The 19,797-nt window shown below is 40.2% G+C and overlaps 1 protein-coding gene across 2 annotated transcripts; it reads right to left on the reverse strand.

Annotated features, from left to right (window-relative positions):
- Positions 1–10,315: 10,315 nt before the first annotated feature.
- rab27a (RAB27A, member RAS oncogene family) lies at positions 10,316–19,751 on the reverse strand. Of its 2 annotated transcripts, none has more exons than XM_042061682.1 (6): positions 19,299–19,751; positions 13,591–13,763; positions 12,697–12,782; positions 12,442–12,545; positions 12,176–12,299; positions 10,316–11,209 (listed from the first exon to the last, which is right to left on the reverse strand). In XM_042061682.1, exons 2-6 carry the CDS (start codon positions 13,741–13,743, stop codon positions 11,008–11,010), a joined length of 669 nt encoding a protein of 222 aa, XP_041917616.1. In that variant the 5' UTR covers positions 13,744–13,763; positions 19,299–19,751; the 3' UTR covers positions 10,316–11,007. The 2 variants fall into 2 exon arrangements, with proteins under 2 accessions (XP_041917616.1, XP_041917617.1); XM_042061683.1 differs by lacking the exon at positions 19,299–19,751 and adding an exon at positions 17,343–17,477.
- Positions 19,752–19,797: the final 46 nt, after the last annotated feature.

Consider the following 19,797-nt stretch of genomic DNA (forward strand, 5'->3'; position numbering starts at 1 on the left):
GTAAAAAAAAAGAACTGGCAAGTCAGACTTTCAGTCTGTTTAGTGCAGAACATTACACGGCAACTTAACGCGTGCTGATGCGGTGACCACCGTTTCCAGCAGGAGCAGGAGCTGTCAGTGTGTTAGTGGGCGGCGTGGGCAGCCTGTTTAATTTTCCCTGTCAAAGATTAGCCGTACATATGCCCGCGGCGCTGCCGGCGTGATGGTGACTTTCCCCTGTAATTGGGGGTAACAAACGTGTGCGGGGGTGGTGGGCTGTGCTCGCCGGCCTCACTGCTCAAACTAATGAAGCACAGTTTAAAGGCAGGATCCAGTTGTCGCCTCAGCACCTCAGCTGCTCTTAGCCACACATGCCGAGCTTCAGTGCGCCACATGAAGCCTTTGCCCATCATTGCCTTTCTATTCTTGGCAGGCGTAAACAGTCAGCAACTGACACCATTAGCCTGTTAGTTTCATGTGGGCCGTTTTATCCTCTCCACAGTCTACTTTTCATGTGGAAATGCTTTCAACTACTCCACATGATAATGATATGGCTACCAAGAATGAAGACCATTTAGTTATATAACATTACAATATGAGATGTATACAACATGTATACAAATGTATACAAATATACAATGTATGTAATGGCTATACAAGGAATGTATGCAGGTATACATACAGACAGGTGTTCCTTTAAAAAAAATGGGAAAAACATTTGAGGCACCAATGTTGTGACTGCTATTTAGTTTTCCATGAAGTGAAATCAACTGAATGTTTATTGGTGGCACATGTACTATTTACGACACAAAGCAAGTCTGCTCCACTGGCATTTAGACATCTGCCACAAATGGCAACAATAATGCAAACAAAGCGGCTACGAACTATGCCAACAGAATCTTAATCCAGTTAACCAACGTTAACAGTGTCACCTAATTCCTCTACCATGCAAGTCTATGAGGGCAACAGGCCACACACAAATGCTGAAAAGTGAGAGGTCCATATCCCAACAGGCAGTGTGTGATGGATGCTCCCAGGAGGAGACAAACCTCAGCAGAGCGCTTAATCACAGGCCTAACGAGGTCCAAGCCCACATCACTGATAAGAGGCTGTACTCCAGCTCTCGACCCAAACGGTGCTCTTGGTGACAAATGCCTCTGTGCTCTACTTTACTGTGTGTGGCAGTGGAGGCCCGTGCAGTCACCCTGGTGCCGGAGTAACACTGGCCAGCCTGCCAGGCCCGCTCTCAGGAGGCTATTTCCTTTCACTTCTCTTAACGTGGGGGGTGGTGCTGAAGGGGACCCACATCAACCTGCAGGAACATTAGCACTTAACTACATCAGAGTCAGAGGCAGGTCACACTCACCTTTCTGCCACCATCACCACTTATGGGCCACTCCGACACGGGCATGGGATACGCTTACCTCCTGAGGATAAGTGGAATTTACTAAGCAAGCCACCGGTTCATGTCCCCCATTTGCTTTGTGCTCATCAAAATTTATTCTCCTCTGTGGGAACAGCCATGCATCTCCCCTCTTCCGAGGTTTATAAAGCTGCTTCAGATGTTCTGCAGGGAGATGATGACACTAATGCTAGTACTATACCTCTTCCATGGATCTGATAGTGTTCCACACCATGGAGACACGAAAAGCTGAAAATTGAGCGGCAGCAGCACACTGTAGGTTAATACAAAAAATGACACACTTAGCAAGAACCGTATCGCAGAAGGCAGAGCTTAGAATCTCTGAAAGTGACATGAAATGGATGGTGGGGAAGAGATGAGAGCATCTGAAAGAAGGGAGATAGAGGCAAAAAGCCTCAGAGACCAGAAAATGGTAGTGGAGAGGAGGCTCATATACATGCAGACAGCACACCTCCCAAAGGCTTTATCAGCAAACATGTAGTCACGCTCTGGGAAACACAGCTACACACAAGAGTGACACAAGAGAAAATGCTTAACTGCAGTGAGCAGCCGTTAGGCAGAGCACAAAGGCTACTTTTGTTCCCACAGACTGAAAGCATTAGATTGAGACGTGCATTCCATAGCAAGTAGGAGCATTTCTAAATTGAAGAAGCTGTTTTAAGGCAACGTAAGGTGACCAGTGTTCTGAGTGAAATTAATTATTGACTATTTAAGTCATTCAGTGCATGGCAACAAGCCAAAGTGCAATATTACATCAGAAATACTCCATATGCCCGATGCCAACCTCATCATTCGTCAGAGCCAAGAGTGATGCTGAGGTGGATATGAAGAACATAAAAGAATTGTTGGGGGAAAGTTGAATTATATTGACAGATGTTCACCAGCTCCTGCCAGTGTTGGGTAAAATGTTTTTTTTAATTATATAACCACAGATATTGAAGAGAAATGGATGGCTGAAAACCAAGTTCCCTAACTTCTGAAAATCTAATTCCAAGTTGGTTTTCTTTTGAGTTTCCAGTGTCCTTTTAAAAAAAAAGAAATGTGGCAAAGCTTGCACACACACACACACACAAACAGACATATACACACACATTCTCACATAGGCTATACGCACACGCATAAACAAACACTCAAACATGAAATTGCTTGTTATTCAGGCAGTAACACCTCCTGGCACCCTTGACTAATGGTAATCACAAGTGAGCAGCCCAGGGAGGCCCAGAGACCCAGATTACATATTGTAAGGGAAAAGAGGCATTTATCACCCCAGCTCAGAAGAACCACTCAACAGCAGGGGTGAGGGAGTGAGAGCCATGTCTTTGTTCCACACATGCTCATCTCCAGCAGGAGAGAGGCAAATAAGACTGAGGCAAATGCTCATATAGTGATGTGGTCACGGGTAGGACATTTATAAAGCATATCCAGTGCATTGCAGTACATCTCCTGAAGTACATACCAAGATCCATGCTGACATCCTACTTCAGCCCTCCTTCAAAGGATTATCCACATAGACATAGCATGCAATAGAGAGCAGGCTGCAATAACAGACCTATGGTGGTGTATTTTTACTGTGTCAAACACCTGTGGCAGTCAAAGGCAGACTCAATTGCTCAAAACACTGAATAACGGACGCACTCATTTTAACAATGGGAAATGGAAATGAGGCAATACAAAGACTTGCTGGAGATAAACAAATATTTTCCTAATAGGCCTATACTGTATATCTTTCACTAAATGTTGTATTCAAGACAATTGGTTGGTTGTTTTTCAAGTCATGCTCTGATGCTTTGATGGAATCTATTGAAGAGCCTAAATAAAACATTCTGAAATGACTGGAGTTCACAGATATCAGTATACAATTGGACTACATGGATGAGAAGCTTCTCAAAGGAACCTTAAGCTAGTGCCGCTTCCTAACCCATATCAACACCAAAAACAGCATAATATTGAATCAGTAGGCCTAATAAAATTGTTTCAGTATTGTTTCAGTTATCCAAAAGGCTTAAAGCCCCCCCCCCTGTCTGTGCTCATACATGTAATGTACTATTCCATGTTTTCCATGCAGTTCAGCTTCCTTCACAAACATAGACCACTCATGAACAAATTCTAATTACAGTAGAACCGCTGGCCGAAAAAAACTAAACATTTTGCAGATTAGGAAATATTTCGTAATTGTGTAAAATTGGGGGGTAGTATGCGCGCTCGTTCAATGTCTATGCGCGTCTGAGCAAGTGAAACTGAACCTTATCATAAAGACACCTTTCTCAACAACTTTTCTGTTCAATCGGGACCAGCAGAATTGTCATTAGGATCCATCGGACGTTTCCCTTGTCTACCCCGTTAAACTTAAGGCTATCTTGTTTTGCTGAATGATATTCTCAGCAGATCACCCTAGTAGATAACCAGAATTACATTCTCCAGAATTGTAGGCCTAAGTCAGAATGTAAACTGGGCCACAGATGGTAAGCACAATTACATTAGCTTAAAACTATCTAGCCAAGTATAACCTAAAACTAGCTTAATTTAAATGTCACAGCCCATAATTATTTTTTTTTATTAGAATATTGATATTAAGAGAATAAATCATTATGCAAATACTTTTACTTTTAATATAAAGTAGGCCTACCTTTAAAAGCAGGTACTTTTTACTTTTACTTAAGTATGGTTGTCATTATGGTACTTTTATTTTTACTAAAGTAAATATTTCTTTGCTTATTTGTACTTTTGAGTTTCAGTACTTCCTCCACCACTGGTGTTTATCATATGTTATGTAAGTAGTGGAGCTGGAAAACCAGAAGGCTAAAATAAATAGCAGAAAACACCAGTCAACAACAAACTAGTCAAATTGATCCTGTACAGTCCAAGTTTCCTGTATGCCTAATGCAATATGACACTGTAGTAAATCTTGCTTAGTGCATCTTGTAGTGGATTTCTCTTTCCTCTCATCTCCCTCCTCTTCTCAAATTACATGAGATATTTCAGTTTCAAATACAACTGGGTGTAGAGGAGGCAAAGCATGCAAAATGCAGACAGTAAAAATGTCTACAATATGGGCCTCATAGGGGTCTGAATTATCTCTGCCAAAATGACTGAATGTTGTGTTTTTATTGTGTGTCTGTACAAAATGAATTAAATTAAATGCATTTCTGGATGTGTTTGGTAAATATAAAACAACTTATTGCTGCCTGTTCTGTGGAAGTCCTAGATAGACTGTGAGGTGGGCGGAGGTGTACACAGCCACCCGTCTCTCTTCTCCAACACCTGATCCAGGTGCCAGAGACAAGGGGCCCCTTTTTACAGTGGGGCATGAGAGGAGCCTGCAGGAGAGCTGCTAATCATTTAAGGACAAGTGTAAACATTCTTTGGGGACCAAAACGACAGAGAGCATTACTTTACTATTATTCTAGTCGCCACCATCTTGTGAGAAGAAAGTGGATTACCAAACTATCCTCCTATCACATACAGTGACGGTAGGCCTAGTATGTGCGGCATTTAGTAATCGACTTGTTTGGACTTCTCCTAGCAATATGGTGACAACTGGAAGAAGTATTTAAGTAATGCATTCACTGCACTAACAGTCCTTTCCTACCCTTTCTGTACACTTTAAAAGTTCAAATGACTGTGGTAATAGGGATCCTCTTCAGGGTATCATGATATATTGAGCCTTCGGTGGGTTAAAGTATTTACTTTGATGCAGCAAGCTTGCCCCCCAAAGTTATAGCTATATACAATTTAGTTGTAATTGTATATTCCAGTCTTACTCAAAAATACTCTGATTACAGTGGTTTTGATTCTCAATGAAAGTTTATTCATTATCATTAAAAAATAGACCCTATGTTGTTCTTAGTCTGGAATTGTCCTTTAAGTTGTTCTATACCAGTTTTCTGCTATTTTTGGCTAATGGAAGCATTAACAAACATCTCATCATTTATCACCTCCTCCCCCTCCTCACTATTTTCCACATTCTCTTCACCTCGTCTCAACACACAGGAAAATAGCGTAGGCCCAGTCCACACCAGAGCAACGAAAACAATGTTTTTGTGAAATCGGTAAAGTTTTTATATATATATATTTGTTTTATCAAACCCTGCATCCATTTGACATTAGGTGCCTGAAAACAGTTTTTTTGCCGAAACACTACTGACTTTGTGATTACTAGATAGGTGGAGGGTGGCGGATCAGGCTAAAACACAAATATGTAAACATCAACATCAGTTGAGGGCTGCAACTTCACTTTTTTAAATGATGATATCCTGGCCGGACTACTGTTGTCAGTGATATAAGTATTTGAAATTAGCATGATTGCCTAATGTCCAGTGACAAATCAGGGCCATTTTATGATTAATTGAATTACATTTCTTACATCTTACAGTTCCTTTAACTAAAAACCATAGCATTAACATTAAGAATATTGTCTCTTTGTGGTTGTACGAAAAGGTTTGTCTGTGCCGTAGTGCCCATTGTGTCAAAAACTCATTGACCCTTACTTCTTACAGTATTTTCTTTTAATTATTCTGTAATTTTTAAAACTCTACCATGCTGTGCATGCGCAGGACAGTGTATGTTGTACAATTACAGTATGTTGTCAGGTCCTTTAGAAATGTCAGGCCAACATATAAACATACAATAAGGCACATTTAGTTAGTGATGCCACCTCGAGTGAATATGAGTATCTCAGTCCCAGTTCAGTTAGAGTTCATTAAGTATCAGATTAGTTTCTACCTAGAAAGACTGCAAACAGTTGCCTTGGAGTAAGTTAGGAAAATGCTACTATGCTGTTCTCTAGAAGATTAACTTCTACATTCTCAATGTCAAGACAATTGTGTGCCCTAAATTTTGTAATGTGTTTTTATGCCACCATATATATTGTGTACATATGCCCTGCGTTATCTGATAAATCGAAGATTAATAAACCTGATTGGAAGCAGCGGGGGCAAATTACATTTCTAATTGGACCCATAATTCCCCTTGATATATAACACTATTTTATGAGTCACCAGCCGTGCTAGCTTCAGATAGCTCATTTTATTCTGCTGGTTAAGTTTCAGTTGGTCAAAAGATAAATCACTAAAAATAGTTGGACACCCATACCCATGTTTCCCCACTGTACTAATGCCTGTTTTTATCATCAGTGCAGTCACTTGACAATCATCTCCAGATGGAGGTTCCAATCAGTAGCCTATGCTGTCAATAAAGAGTTCAGCCAACAAAAGCCCCACTGATAAGCCAGGCTGGCCTCTTTGACATCATGCACACTGCAGATCACATTAGAACAACTTTGAAGGTGAAAATATGTCCAGAGCGAGCCTAGGGAATGCTGGTATTGAATTTTTTACAGGACGCAATTTTCCAAGTAAAACACACTGCTTCAAAACAGAAGGGTGAGAGTTCAAAACAGTGGGGTGCAGACTGCAGTCATCACTATCTCAAGATGGAGCCTTTAACTGTACAGCAGAAGAGATGCACCTGCAATTCTAATCCTGTTATGCTTTCCATGATGCAACACAACTCAGCAGTGAAACAGATCAAGAAAACAGCAAGTCACAAGTTCATTCATTCCTATCTCCTTTTTCATATAGCCTTACAGAAAGCTTCTTAGTGTTTTAGTGGGATATTACAGCACATGAGTAGCAGATGGAATATAAGCTTTACAGTATGATGTGCTCTTGAAATGATACTTAGTAGTAGTAAACGTCAAAATACTTAAGGACGGGTAGAGGCATATAAAAGAGGACAAAACCTTAAGAACAGTTACAACAAACAAATGTTAGAGAACGCATTAGAAACATCTGTGATTCAAATAGAATAGGTCTTTATTGTCATTGTCACAGGTACAACAAAATTTACAGTGCTCTCCAGTCAGTGCATCATTCATTAAGTCTATAAAAAATATAGTTTAAGTGCTTAAAAAAATAAATAGAAACATACAACAGCATTAGCAGCATACATAAACACACACCACCATACACACCCAGTCATTGCATAAAAACAGTATGAACATACAACATCTACAGACATGCATACTTTCTGTCATCGCATTGATCCATTTCATATTAGATTCCATATTGCACATTATTTTTTTGCATCATTGAGGGTGGTTATTGCAGTTGGATAAAAACTGTGTTTGAGTCTATTTGTCCTTGCGTTAATTTATCTGTACCGTCTGCCTGAAGGCAACAGTTCAAACAGGGAGTGACCATGGTGGGTGTCCTATATAAAGTTCTGGGCTTTTTTGAGACAACGGGAACTCCATTCTTCCAGTGTGGGGAGAGGGCAGTCGACAATCTTTTGGGTGTTGTTGATGACCCTCTGGAGCACTTTCCTCTGAGCCGATGTGCAGCTGGTGTACCATACGCACATGCATCAGTCTATGAGTCTTTGTTGCCGGACCTCCAGGCGGTGTTCCTCTCTTTTAGCAGCTGCTGGACCCTCCCGTGTCATCCAGGGCTTCTGGTAGACCCGAATGCGTTTGTTCACTGTGGCAGTGTCTATGCAGTTCTTAATGTAGCAAAGAACACGGTTCGATTCTTTAATATTTTGGCAACAGAAACATAAATGTCTAGTGTACCCATTATATATACAGTACAGACACACCTTCTCATTCAATGTGTTTCCTTTATTTCCATGACTGTTTACATTGTAGATTCATCAAAACTATTAATGAACACATGTGGAATTATGTACTTAACAAAAAAAGTGTGAAATAACTGAAAACATGTCTTATATTATAGTTTCTTCAAAGTTGCTATTTTTTTTTTTATTTAATACCATATTCAGCAAGCCATAACTTGACAAATATTCATGTGGGCCAAATAACTTTGCATTCATTCATAGTTTTGATACTTTCAGTGAGAATCTACAGTGTAAATAGTCATGAAAATAAAGAAAACGCATTGCAATGAGAATGTGTGTCCAAACTTTTGGCCTGTACTGTACCCATACACAATATTGGGATTGAGTGTATATTTTCTTTATCACAAGAAAGCCTTTGGAGGGGTGAATGCCATACCACTAACTAAGCCAAATCGGTCACAAGTTGAGATAGCTCAGCAGGTGTTCAAAAAGTGATCTCAGCACAGGGAGAACATTTCTATATTATACATTCCTTTAAAGAGACTCATCCAGGTATATTAACAACACAGCACATTTGGGGGAAGGGACAGGTATGGCCTTGTCTGTGCCTGCAGTCATTCACTGCAATCTGCTGCAGAGCTCTGGCCACTGGAGACCCTGGTGGATTACTCACTGCTGTTGAAATCTAAAACTCCCTCCAGTGGCCGCACCCCTCTGTACCACTACAGCAGGCCATTCTCCACTAAATACCTAGTTTTTTAAATGCACCAACAATGCAGCCTATTATACAACCAGATAACCTTAAGTGAACAAAATCAGCATGAGTTATCACAGATTTCAATGTCCTCATATTCTCTGCGCTAGTTTGCTTCTAAATACCGTAATAAGGAGAAACTACTGCTTAGAACTGTTTAAATCTACCTCAAGGGTGTCCATTTTTCTTTTGCCACACCCTTGACTTGACAAAAGCAAAACAGCACCATCTGCTGACTAAACTATGTGACCTACCTCAAAAAAGAAAAAAAACTTCAAGTAAGTGGGTATGCACAGTGCCAGTCAAGCATATGATTGCCACCGACAAAGGGTATGTCATCTTTAAATTATGTCAGCTGTCTACAAATTAAGCTGCACCTTCCCCTTTCCTGCATCCATTAAATGGCTTCGGAGTCATTATTTAACACAGGACATTAAGCACAACTCTGGTGCAGATCTATTTAAGGGAGATAGACACAACAAATGGGAGTAACTGAAGATTGAAATGAAGTCTCTGGCTTTAAAAAAAAAACAAAAAAAAACGTCAAAGCCCAAACTGACACTTCAGGACAGGAAATATGTTTCTCCCTGTGAACCTATTGTGTCAGTGACACTCCAGCACTATCACTCAGGTTAATTATAATACATACAGTATATGCATCAAATTAGCATTCTGTCTGTCTTTGCATCTGGGAAGTCTGTCCCAACATGGCAACTATAACATCGGATAAAACTTATTTTGTGTGTGTGTGTATGTGTGTGTGGTTTAGAAACAGTGGGAATGTGATAGGGGGGCCATCAGGGAGACCATGTGACTGTGTGTAACATCAGTGAAATCAGCGCGACTCCTAACTGGCTCTGATGAGGTGAATGCTCTTCTTCACTCCAGTGGACACCTCCTCCCTCTCCAGCTGTCTGTTTGCCCCTCACCAGCCTTTGAACGCAGGTGGGGTAGAAGGGAAAGGAGGAAGTTAAAAGAAATCAGATGTTAGAAATGAATGACAGGCATAGCAAACAAGGAGAGAACACATATGACCTCCATTCCATCTGTGAAGAGCTACTCCCTTCATCCCAAGGCTAGCATCTGACCAAAAAAGGTATTACTAATAAAATACATCTGAGCAGTTTGGCAGTTATTTGCCATATAATGCTATTCATTGACTAGAAAGAGAATTAGGCATCACTTCCTCATCCCTCATTTCTTCCTGCTTCACTGCTTTCCATTAATCAGGAGTGCACTTAAATCAATTTGAATTTTACTACATTTACACTTATTTTCACTCACCTTTCTATATTCATCAGCATGGCAGTTGTCATTCTTTTGGCTGGACTGTTTGAATACCAGTAATGTGCTAAGCAAATGGGCAGTGCTTCACTGCAACAGTAGAGGGTGCTACATGGTTTGAAAAAAGCCCTCAACGCTCAGCGGTGTGCTCACTGCAGCAACACATACAGGTACATTCAAAAGGCAAACATAGTTGAGAAGATTAGAGCTTAATTTTCTTTTGTAGATAAAACAAATCAATCAGCAGTGTCCAGATAACACACAAGAGACTGCTGTTATTAATCAAAATGGAAACCAATATATTCAATAAATAATAAAATATATTTATTTTTTTCCTGGAATAAAGAATTTGGTGTCCATATTTGGCATAAAGTGTGTTGGCAATGATACAGTGTTGCAGACAATACAGTAGACCCAGGGCACAGAGAAGCCCAGAGGGAAAAAAACATTATATCTGAAAATATTATATCTGTGGAACCATACTTGGCAAACATACATCCATGATGTCAATATATGCTAATTGGTGTGAAATGTGGCACAAAAATTGTACATTGATTACTTGAATGTGCTTGAAATTTTAGCATTTCAGAAGAGCAAGTAGTTCAGGATCTAAGAGTGCTCTGCAGGGTACATCAATTACATCACATAAACCTGCTTGGAAGGACAGCTATTTTCTTGATAACATTTCCGAGGACAACCCTCTTTTTCATTGCACGTTACTTCAAATGCAAAAGATCTAAAAAGACACTTTTGACTGTGAGGAATAAACAGTGTCTGAGCTACAATATAACAATCAAAAAAAATATACAAAAAAATCATAATGCAGTGGTATAACATACTGTATGTAAATGAGAGTAGAATGATAGTAGCAATTGCCATGCATTCATCATCCATGTATATTTTATGTAATAAAATATGAGGGTAACCTCTCCCATATTTCTGTCCAATCCAATGATAAAAAGGGAGACAGTAAAGATGGTTATTGCTTGGACTCCTAACAGGCACATTTGCCCTTCTCAGGGTCCTGTGATTCTGTGATATCTGTGGTGCTGTGGCCATTAGAGCGCACAGTGCCATCCGGGATCCAGGACTTGTCCACGCAGCGTTCCATTCTCTTCATGATGAGGTCAAGCAGAACGTCCACAGCCTTGCCCACGTTATCGGCACTTGCTGCACTGGTCTCAAAGTAGGGAATTCTGTTAAAAAATATATTATACAACAGTTAGGTCCGGTTTGGTTGAATTATTTATTAATTTCTGAACGGACGAGAGGCATTCAAGATGTGCACATGGACTATACACCCCTAGTAAATCACTCAGATGTGAATGTTTCATTCATTCAAAACGAGAGAGCAGCGACTTCATATCATCACATTGACAGTTATTGAGTGAGAAAATTGAGTACCGGTAAATGGAGTAGGCTAAATGTTCAATTTAGCATGTGACATATAGACAAGCAAGTAGACTACCATTATTGTGTGTACAAGCACATAATATGCACATGTCAAGAGTAAGAACTATTTCTTTAGGCGCAAAAATGAATTTGATTTCTTTAAACCCGATTAGTTGGCCTCGTACCTACGGCTGAACCACAGCCGCAGGTACATCCTTACCAACTCCACTCCCACTGCTTAAATGAATAAAGCCATCTTCAGAATCAAGTCAAACGGGTGCATGTCAAACCTGTTCACAATACATTGCTTAGGAGTGAGAAAGATGGTTTCATCTTAAGAATCCTATTTTCTGTGATGAAATTGAAGTCAATGAAATTCTTGACTCAATTTGATTAAAAATTACAGAATAACACTGAATTTAATTAACTGCCACGAAATCACATTTGAGTCACTTAAAATATGTCATGTTTGTGTCAAAAGCAGACATGTCTGCATATTTCTGAATTCAAATTACACCCTCACGATGCAACACATGCTTGACATATGGTCAACCTAAACATTTTGGGATGCAAGAACATGTAGTCCATCCCAGTATATGTGATGAATGATTGACATTATACTCAAATAGAGCATTATGCAAACATTTACTTTCTAAGGAGGGCCCTGTTTACCTTGCTTATGAGTGCTTCCATGTCCCTTGACAAACAAAATACAGCCACTGCCCTCTTAGCAAACGTGTGAAACCCTTAAGCAATGATCTGATGCTCACCCATATTTTTCTGCCAGCTCTCGAGCCTCATCTTCACTGACTGCCCTCTGGTCCTCCAGGTCAGACTTGTTCCCACAAAGGACTATGTCTGGGTTTTCACAATAAGCATGCATTTGTAATTGACCTGTGGGGCATATCAGTTATATTAGTGACTCAAACTAGAAGTCCATGCAAAAAACCCACTAAATTTGGAAATCTGAGCATTACATCTGTAAAACATGTGCTAGGTGATATGTATGGCATTAAATACATTCTTGTAAACTCACTCATCCAGTTTCGGACATTGAGGAAACTCTGCTCGTTAGTAAGGTCAAACAAGAGCAGGAAGCCCATGGCGTCTCTGAAGAATGCTGTTGTTAAACTTCGAAACCTGATAATATTGAGGGGAGGAAAAAAAGACATGCCTCGACTGATTGTTCTCAAAACATGATCTCCGCTTACTATGTGAATCTAGACTGGAACAAAACTGCTTTTGCACAGTAGTATGTGTGAGTGGAAGGGAGATTTCTACTTTGCCACACCTCTCCTGTCCAGCGGTGTCCCATAACTGGAGGTGAATTCTCTGTCCTCTACCTGCTGTGCCATCAGGACCACTTGATTTGTACACCTTTGGAAATGAAATAAAAAAACAGTATTTTTTCAATTACATTACAGCAACTGCAATTAACATGCACTGTAAAAGTAACGTAATTAATGATAAAGATAGCCTGTCTCATTCAGCATTTGTAAGAGTAAGCAAAGTAAGAGTAAGATTATTGGCATCACCAAGGGTAGGTTACAATATGACGCCTATGTTTGGTTAAGGGGTACACATTGTTTGCACTTAAGGAGTGTGCCTTCTCTCAAAGAAGGAGTGTGTCTGAGGTACCATTAGTTGCTGAAATTCCATTTTGCTGTCTCACAGTGATCAGTGTAGAACAATGAACATCGAATGACAGAAATCAAAGAGACCTGTTTTAAGTTAAAATGACTACCGGTTTATAGTGGTCAGATGCTAAGAATTCAATAAACACGGTCATGTTAGTGTTACGGTCATCCTTGACAGGCTTGAAATGCAAACAAATGAGGTTGTAGAAGCTGTGCATTCAGACTGAATTAGGTCACCAACTGACATTTGGTGAGCCAAAGAAATTGTGCAACCTGTACTTTTTCTAATGCTTTTGTTTAAAGATGGATTTTCAACCTGCAGAAACCTTGGTGGTCTATTAGTAGAAAGGTAGAACTAGGAAATCCAGATTGTGATTTGCTGGACTGGTACATCAGACACCTAAACTCAACACCACATCAAGAGTATACCAACATTTTGATTGGATCCAGATAAACCAGTATGAAATGTATCAACCACCAAAAAAATTAAAAGAAATACACATACACTTTTGAGAAAGCCTTAAATTCATGCCATGAATGAACCCTACCACTCGTTTTTCTCGGAAGTCAATCCCCACGGTGGTAATGAACTTAGAGTTAAACTTCCCATCCGTGTACTGGTAGAGGAAGCTGGTTTTTCCCACCCCTGAATCTCCAAGGGCTAGGAATTTGATGAGGTAATCATAGTCCCCATCAGACATAGTGAGCGCTGATTTCTGACCTGTGGGCAAAACAGACATGCATTTACAAATCACTTCAATTCTCGGCATCTAGATTTGAATGGTAATAGAGAACAAAAGACCCATTGTCTTGGGATGACCGGTCACAACCCTAACATTAATGCAGATTGTTGCAGAGCTAGAAAACAGTGCATAGAGCATTTCAGAGATGAGGTCACTGTTGCTTAATTTTATCTAGAAATTGCTTGTGACTGGACATATCTATACCTTGGAATTTAAATTCAGCAGAGAAACCCCTGCATACCAAGGCAAAGGGTTACCGGTAATCAAACTTTCAACCAAACCACTTCAACCAAAGTTTGACACACTGTAGCCTACTAGATGTTGGTTCATGTGCGGACATGACTTCTCATGTTTGCTGACATTGTAACAGGAAGTTAAAAAAAAGTATCTTTTAAAAGTATGCCGTTTACAAAACCATCCCAAGTCAGCACAACATGTTTGACTGTTGCCACTATTCCAAATTGAAACCTTGAGCCAAACATCTAACATGTTCCTATTTTGTCTTTGTCTCACATCATCATACACTTATTCTCGCACTCTCTTTAAATTCACTTTATCAGATAAAATGTGAAGATTCTTGTTTAGATACACATGAACACAGTGAACACAGCACATTTAATCACTCAATTCCTTAGAACACAAGCATGGGTTTTAGCCTCACCTCACTCACCAACCCACAACCAAATTTCTACTGAAAACAGTATACAAAATCTTTCACAAACAATATGTACAATTGACTATTCAATGCATCAATCTAATTATCAACTAACTGGTTAAGACAAAAGAAAACACTGGGTGACAATAGTTTATCGAGTGATCTCCAACCTAGACTGAAATAATTAACAGATCAAAACTAGTATGAGACACCACTTTTGTAGTTTGCTGCAGTCATTTGTATAAAAAACAATATGTTAGCTGACTGAAAAGGAAAACACCAAGAATACATTGATAAGCTATATTATGACATGAGGTACACTTGGTGTAGGTCTTGCAAAGGATGAAGACGCCATCATATGACCACTGCATGAAAAGCCATTCAAACAAGTCCCACATTATTTAACTGGCGGCAATAAGCCCCATCCTGCGCTATAAGCAGCTTAATATCTTGGGGGAAGGAGGGGCTTGTTGAATCTGGTGTGAATACAGTGTGACTGGTGAAGCAATCAAACCTCATAGGAAGAGGCAGAACAGCAGAGCACACTATCAGACAGCCTAATCTACAGTATGTCTGCCAATAGCCATATGCATGACAAACAGAATCAGTCTCCACACATTTACCCACAGTGCCTGAGCACCTCTTATCTCTGGTGCCTTCAAATGCACACCCAAATTAGTCTATGAGCACTGTCAAATGAAAACCAACTACCGTATTTTCCGGACTATAAGCAAAGACTTTCTGATGAGGAAACACAGCTCTCAAAGAATCTCCCAAAGAAATGTATGGGATTAAGTTTGTAATGTAAACATGGCAGTTGTCTACACATATTCCACCCCTTCCGCCGCCAAATGTTGACATGTGAATACATCGTGCCAATCATGTGGTATGTTGTGAATACTTCGTGCCAATCATGATGTGTTGTGATCTCAGCTGGAGCGAGGTTGGTGTGTCGTGATTCATGAAGCACTGTGCATGCGCAGTTCTACCCAAAATAGATGTCCGATAAGTGCCCAAAAAGCGTTGCAATATGGCCGCCGAGTGGAGGGACTTGCCTAAAAGAACTTTGCTATAAGTCACACTTTTTTCATAGTTTGGCTGGTCCTGCGACCTATACAAGTTGTACATGACTATATCAAAATATTTATAATTTAATGTTTTTAACTGTTAAAGGTGCTCTAAGCGATGCTGGGTAACGTCACTTCTGTTGACTTTCAAACAAAACAGAGAGCTAGCTCGTTACTTCCTCCCCCTCCCTCCCGTGCTGCTCCCGTGCAATTGAAACTATCCTAAATGCGCATCTCGTCTGTGATTTGCTGTTACCGTTTTTGGAGCTTGCGCTGTCCACAGAGATCACGTTTCTTTTTACAGTGTATTCAGGACACAGACAGCTAGCGGTTGGTTAGGTGATGTTTGCAGTAAGTGACATAAAATGTTTTAGCCTAAAAAATGCATGGCATCGCTTAGAGCACCTTTAATTCATACTGACTGACATGAACCAAGGAGTAAATATTACCGTCTACAGCCGCGAGAGGGCGCTCTAGGCTTGTGGAATGAGATCGGGAGCTTGGTGGTCAGACATTTCTTTGTACTTAAGCCCAAAAGTTAGAGGGGGTATTAAATATTGTTATATAAATGCCTGGCTTTTGTCGGGACTCAGAACACGCAACTCAAAATCGGGACGTCTGGTCACCCTATTCTGTGTGCTAGTTAAATAACTTGCCTTTCCAGATTAAATGTCCATACTGGCATGTGAACAGCCTCTAAAATAAGGGTAGCTTCCTTAGTATAGCGTTGTTGAAAGTTCGCACATTCTTTTTTTCCACTCTCACTCTCGGAGATAGCCTCCCGAGCATTTTCTCTGCTGCCAGCTTGTGCCTCCACATCGCCCATCGCTTGATTGCATTGTCCACATTTTTAGCTACTTTTTCATGTACCACATCAGCATTTTTGTTCAGTGAATCTTTTGTAAATTGCTTTACAATTACTGTCGGTCCCTCCTCCTTGGCCGCCTTCGTTATCACCCAGCTCACCTCAGCTTGCCACCATTCACTCCTTCGTCTTCATTAACATTCCCGGTAGAATTCTCAATCTTTTTGCCATCTATGTGTCCAGTTACATAGTCTCTGTCTGCTCTTGGTCTTGGATTTTGTGAAATACATTTCTAAATAGGCCTAAATGCGACTTATACTCCAGAGCGACTTATTGTCCGGAAAATACGGTAGTTGTCTTCCCACTGAGGTCTGGGAAAGGTCTTCCTTGGGGGAGAATTAACTCCATTCTCCCACCAGGTAGAAGGAGCTGGGTCTGCTGCACCAGTCATCTCTGATTGATCAGATTAAGCACAGCAGCTCTGCACAGAGTGAATAAATGCTGCAGATACAGCCTACCCACTATGCAACCTTATCACTGCATCACATCCTCTACTAAGCGTGAGCAAGGAGGAAAAATGTCATTTTAAAAAACAAAATGAAAAACAGCAATGCTGCCAGAGGCCTGCTGTAATCTCAAGTGCCAAAATCATAGGACATGCATTTGCCAGACCAACTTTTCACAGAAAACACTCCCTGGATTCTCTACAGACCAGTATGCTCTTGCAATCATGCCCCAACATGGATCTAATACCTGTTCTGACAGGAAGGCCCAGCAATGATGACACAGATCACTCTGTACCAATGTTAAGCAATAAACTTCTTGCAGTGTAAAAACAACTCTCAGCCAAATCAGAGAGAAGAGATTACGAAATGCAGCATACTCAAAGCTTAAGTTAAACATATAAGTGCACATGTAAATTCTAAAGAATGCCTGTGAAACATTACAGTAACTTGAGCAATCCCCTCAAACAAACAAACATAAAACCATACTTGAAAAGATGACAAAAACTTTAGAGGCGTAAGCTTACCCCTCCACAATGGCAGAAAGACGACAGTAAAATGTCAAGACTTAATGGTGAACTGCTCCTCCTAGAAAGTTCACACAATTACGAGTTCAACTCCGAACTTGTTGACAATTTCAGAGACAGGCTGTGTATGGACGGGTGGGGCACCAGTCTGACACTAGTCTGTTATATGGCTGTGTCCATACAGTGCTGTGGCTGTTTGTGGAACACATGATCCTCTTACTTCTAATTAAGCAAGTGAGATGTGTTATTGCGTTGAGCAGGTGTTTTTGCACCAACAGGGCTTAGACTACCATTTAAAGGGAATCCAGACCAATGTAATGTGATATTCTAGCAGTTCTAGTCTGTGTAGACACAAAACTACTGTGGATTACTTTTAGGCTAATTATGGACATTTAGCCTAATTATGGAAAACTTGAATTACATGAGATTAACAAAAGTTAGCCAATTGCATAAGAGGTCAAATTCACATAGTAAAGTGAGTGCACTGTCTTCCTTTCCATCTCTCATTCCCATTTCAGTCACTCATCATTACCATTAACGGATAGAGGACATGAACTTACACTAAAGCAAGTTGCATACGTTTAGGGACCCTCATATATACACCATTTGTACTATTCCTTTTCAGCCTTGTGGAAATCTGTTAATATAAGGGCAGAGGGAAAATTCTAATATGACTACTATGAACACATATAGACATAGACAAAGTCAGAGCGAAACAAGAGTGGTCCCAGCATGAATAGGCTACAGATTTGTATGTGACTTTAGAAGTAATCACATATAAACACCAACCTTTCAATAAACAAGAAAATGTATCAACAAGAGAGAAGCATGCCACATAAAATCTCCCCCATCTAATAATCCTCAGCTGGTCCTCATGTGCTCTCCTTGACTGGTCAGGTGACCCCAGATATTCAGTCAAGCCAAGAATCTTGTAATAACCATGTCTTGCTGAACACAGATTCAACACTTCCATGAGGCTGCATTTTCTACAACCCACTGTTAAGATTGAGAGTGAGCAAAGGCAAGATTTACTTCTCTAATGGTGCATCACCTCCTTCTCTGCCCTGCCTAGACAGTATACAAAACACAATTTAACTAAAATCTTGCTAATCATATTTTCAAATACTCACATTTATTGTGTAAATGAACACGTAGGCATTACCCCTGTGTATTATATGCTCTTTATAAATAAACTTGCCATTATGAAGATGAAGCTGGTAAGGGAAACACTGTTTTACTCTTACTTTTGTTTTGAACGTGACAAAACACTTTTAAAACATTTAACAATATTTAAATGTCAGAGTCCAAATAAAATCGCTCATCATTACGGAAGAGCGACGTACGCCATTATAAAGAATGTACGAGGCATATCTATTGGTTAGACATGTCTAGGCTATTAGGCTACTGGGACTTGGATGTTTAGGTCTACATATTTCCACTGCGTCCATGTTGATAACTTCCTGCTTTGAGGGGGCAGGATGGGGCAAATTATGCCAAGTCAAGTTTTGTAGAATGGTTTTACATAGGCCTAAAGAGACGGCTCCATCAGTAAAACAAGAAAGCGTAGGGTTTTCAGTTTGACTGGTTAATGAAGGTGGGCCATATGGCTAGTCTACGCCATTTGGAAAAAAGACTACTTTGACATTGCAATTCGTTTCCAAATAAAGCGCGCACAGGTGGATAGCGTAAATCTTATACTCATGAATTTGCAGTGGACAATGTTATGCACGTGTCCGTTGGCTTACTATAAGAACTCGTGCGGCCCATGATGCAGTCTCAATGTAGCAGCTGTAGTCTACTTAAAAATACTGACTTGCTTAGGCTACTAAGAAAACGCATTAGAGTAAAATTGCCCATTCAAATGAGAGGCCGTGTTAAAAAAGGTAGACAAGAAACTTGCTATGCCTTCAACTTCAACAGCTATGTTGAGAAGTTACATTTGGGCAAAATACTTACCACTCTAGTGAGTCACTGCTGTAAGTTGTTGAATTCCTCGACGTAGTAACGTTAAGATGCAAGCAATTTTCAACTTGATACGAAAAATTAGATTTACTTTTCCCTTTGTTTCATGAACTTCGCAGGTCTTGCGAGATTATTCCGTGTTTGAGAACTCGGTTACTTAGCCAACTTCACATCACTTCCCGTTTTATTCAATCGCGCTCCTCCCTCTGCTACCGAGCCAGGCTGCGGAGAAGCACTGACATGTGTGCTAGGCCGTCAACCAAAGTGCTCTGTTAGAAAGTAGTATATAATTGAAATTATTCAAGGTCTAAGGAAAATTGTCAAAACATGTTCTGACAATTCAACTACCTTACATTAAGTCTAATTGTGGATATACATGTGTTGAACGCGGTAGAAAATAAATTGTAGTCTTTGGCTATGTTCCACTTTGGGTTCTGATAATTTGAGTAAGGACCTTCCAGGTGAAATCTGAGACGCCTACTGTGATGAATTG

The sequence above is a fragment of the Alosa sapidissima genome, chromosome 14 (genome assembly GCF_018492685.1).
Source record: "Alosa sapidissima isolate fAloSap1 chromosome 14, fAloSap1.pri, whole genome shotgun sequence".
NCBI classification, from domain to species: Eukaryota; Metazoa; Chordata; class Actinopteri; order Clupeiformes; family Clupeidae; genus Alosa; species Alosa sapidissima.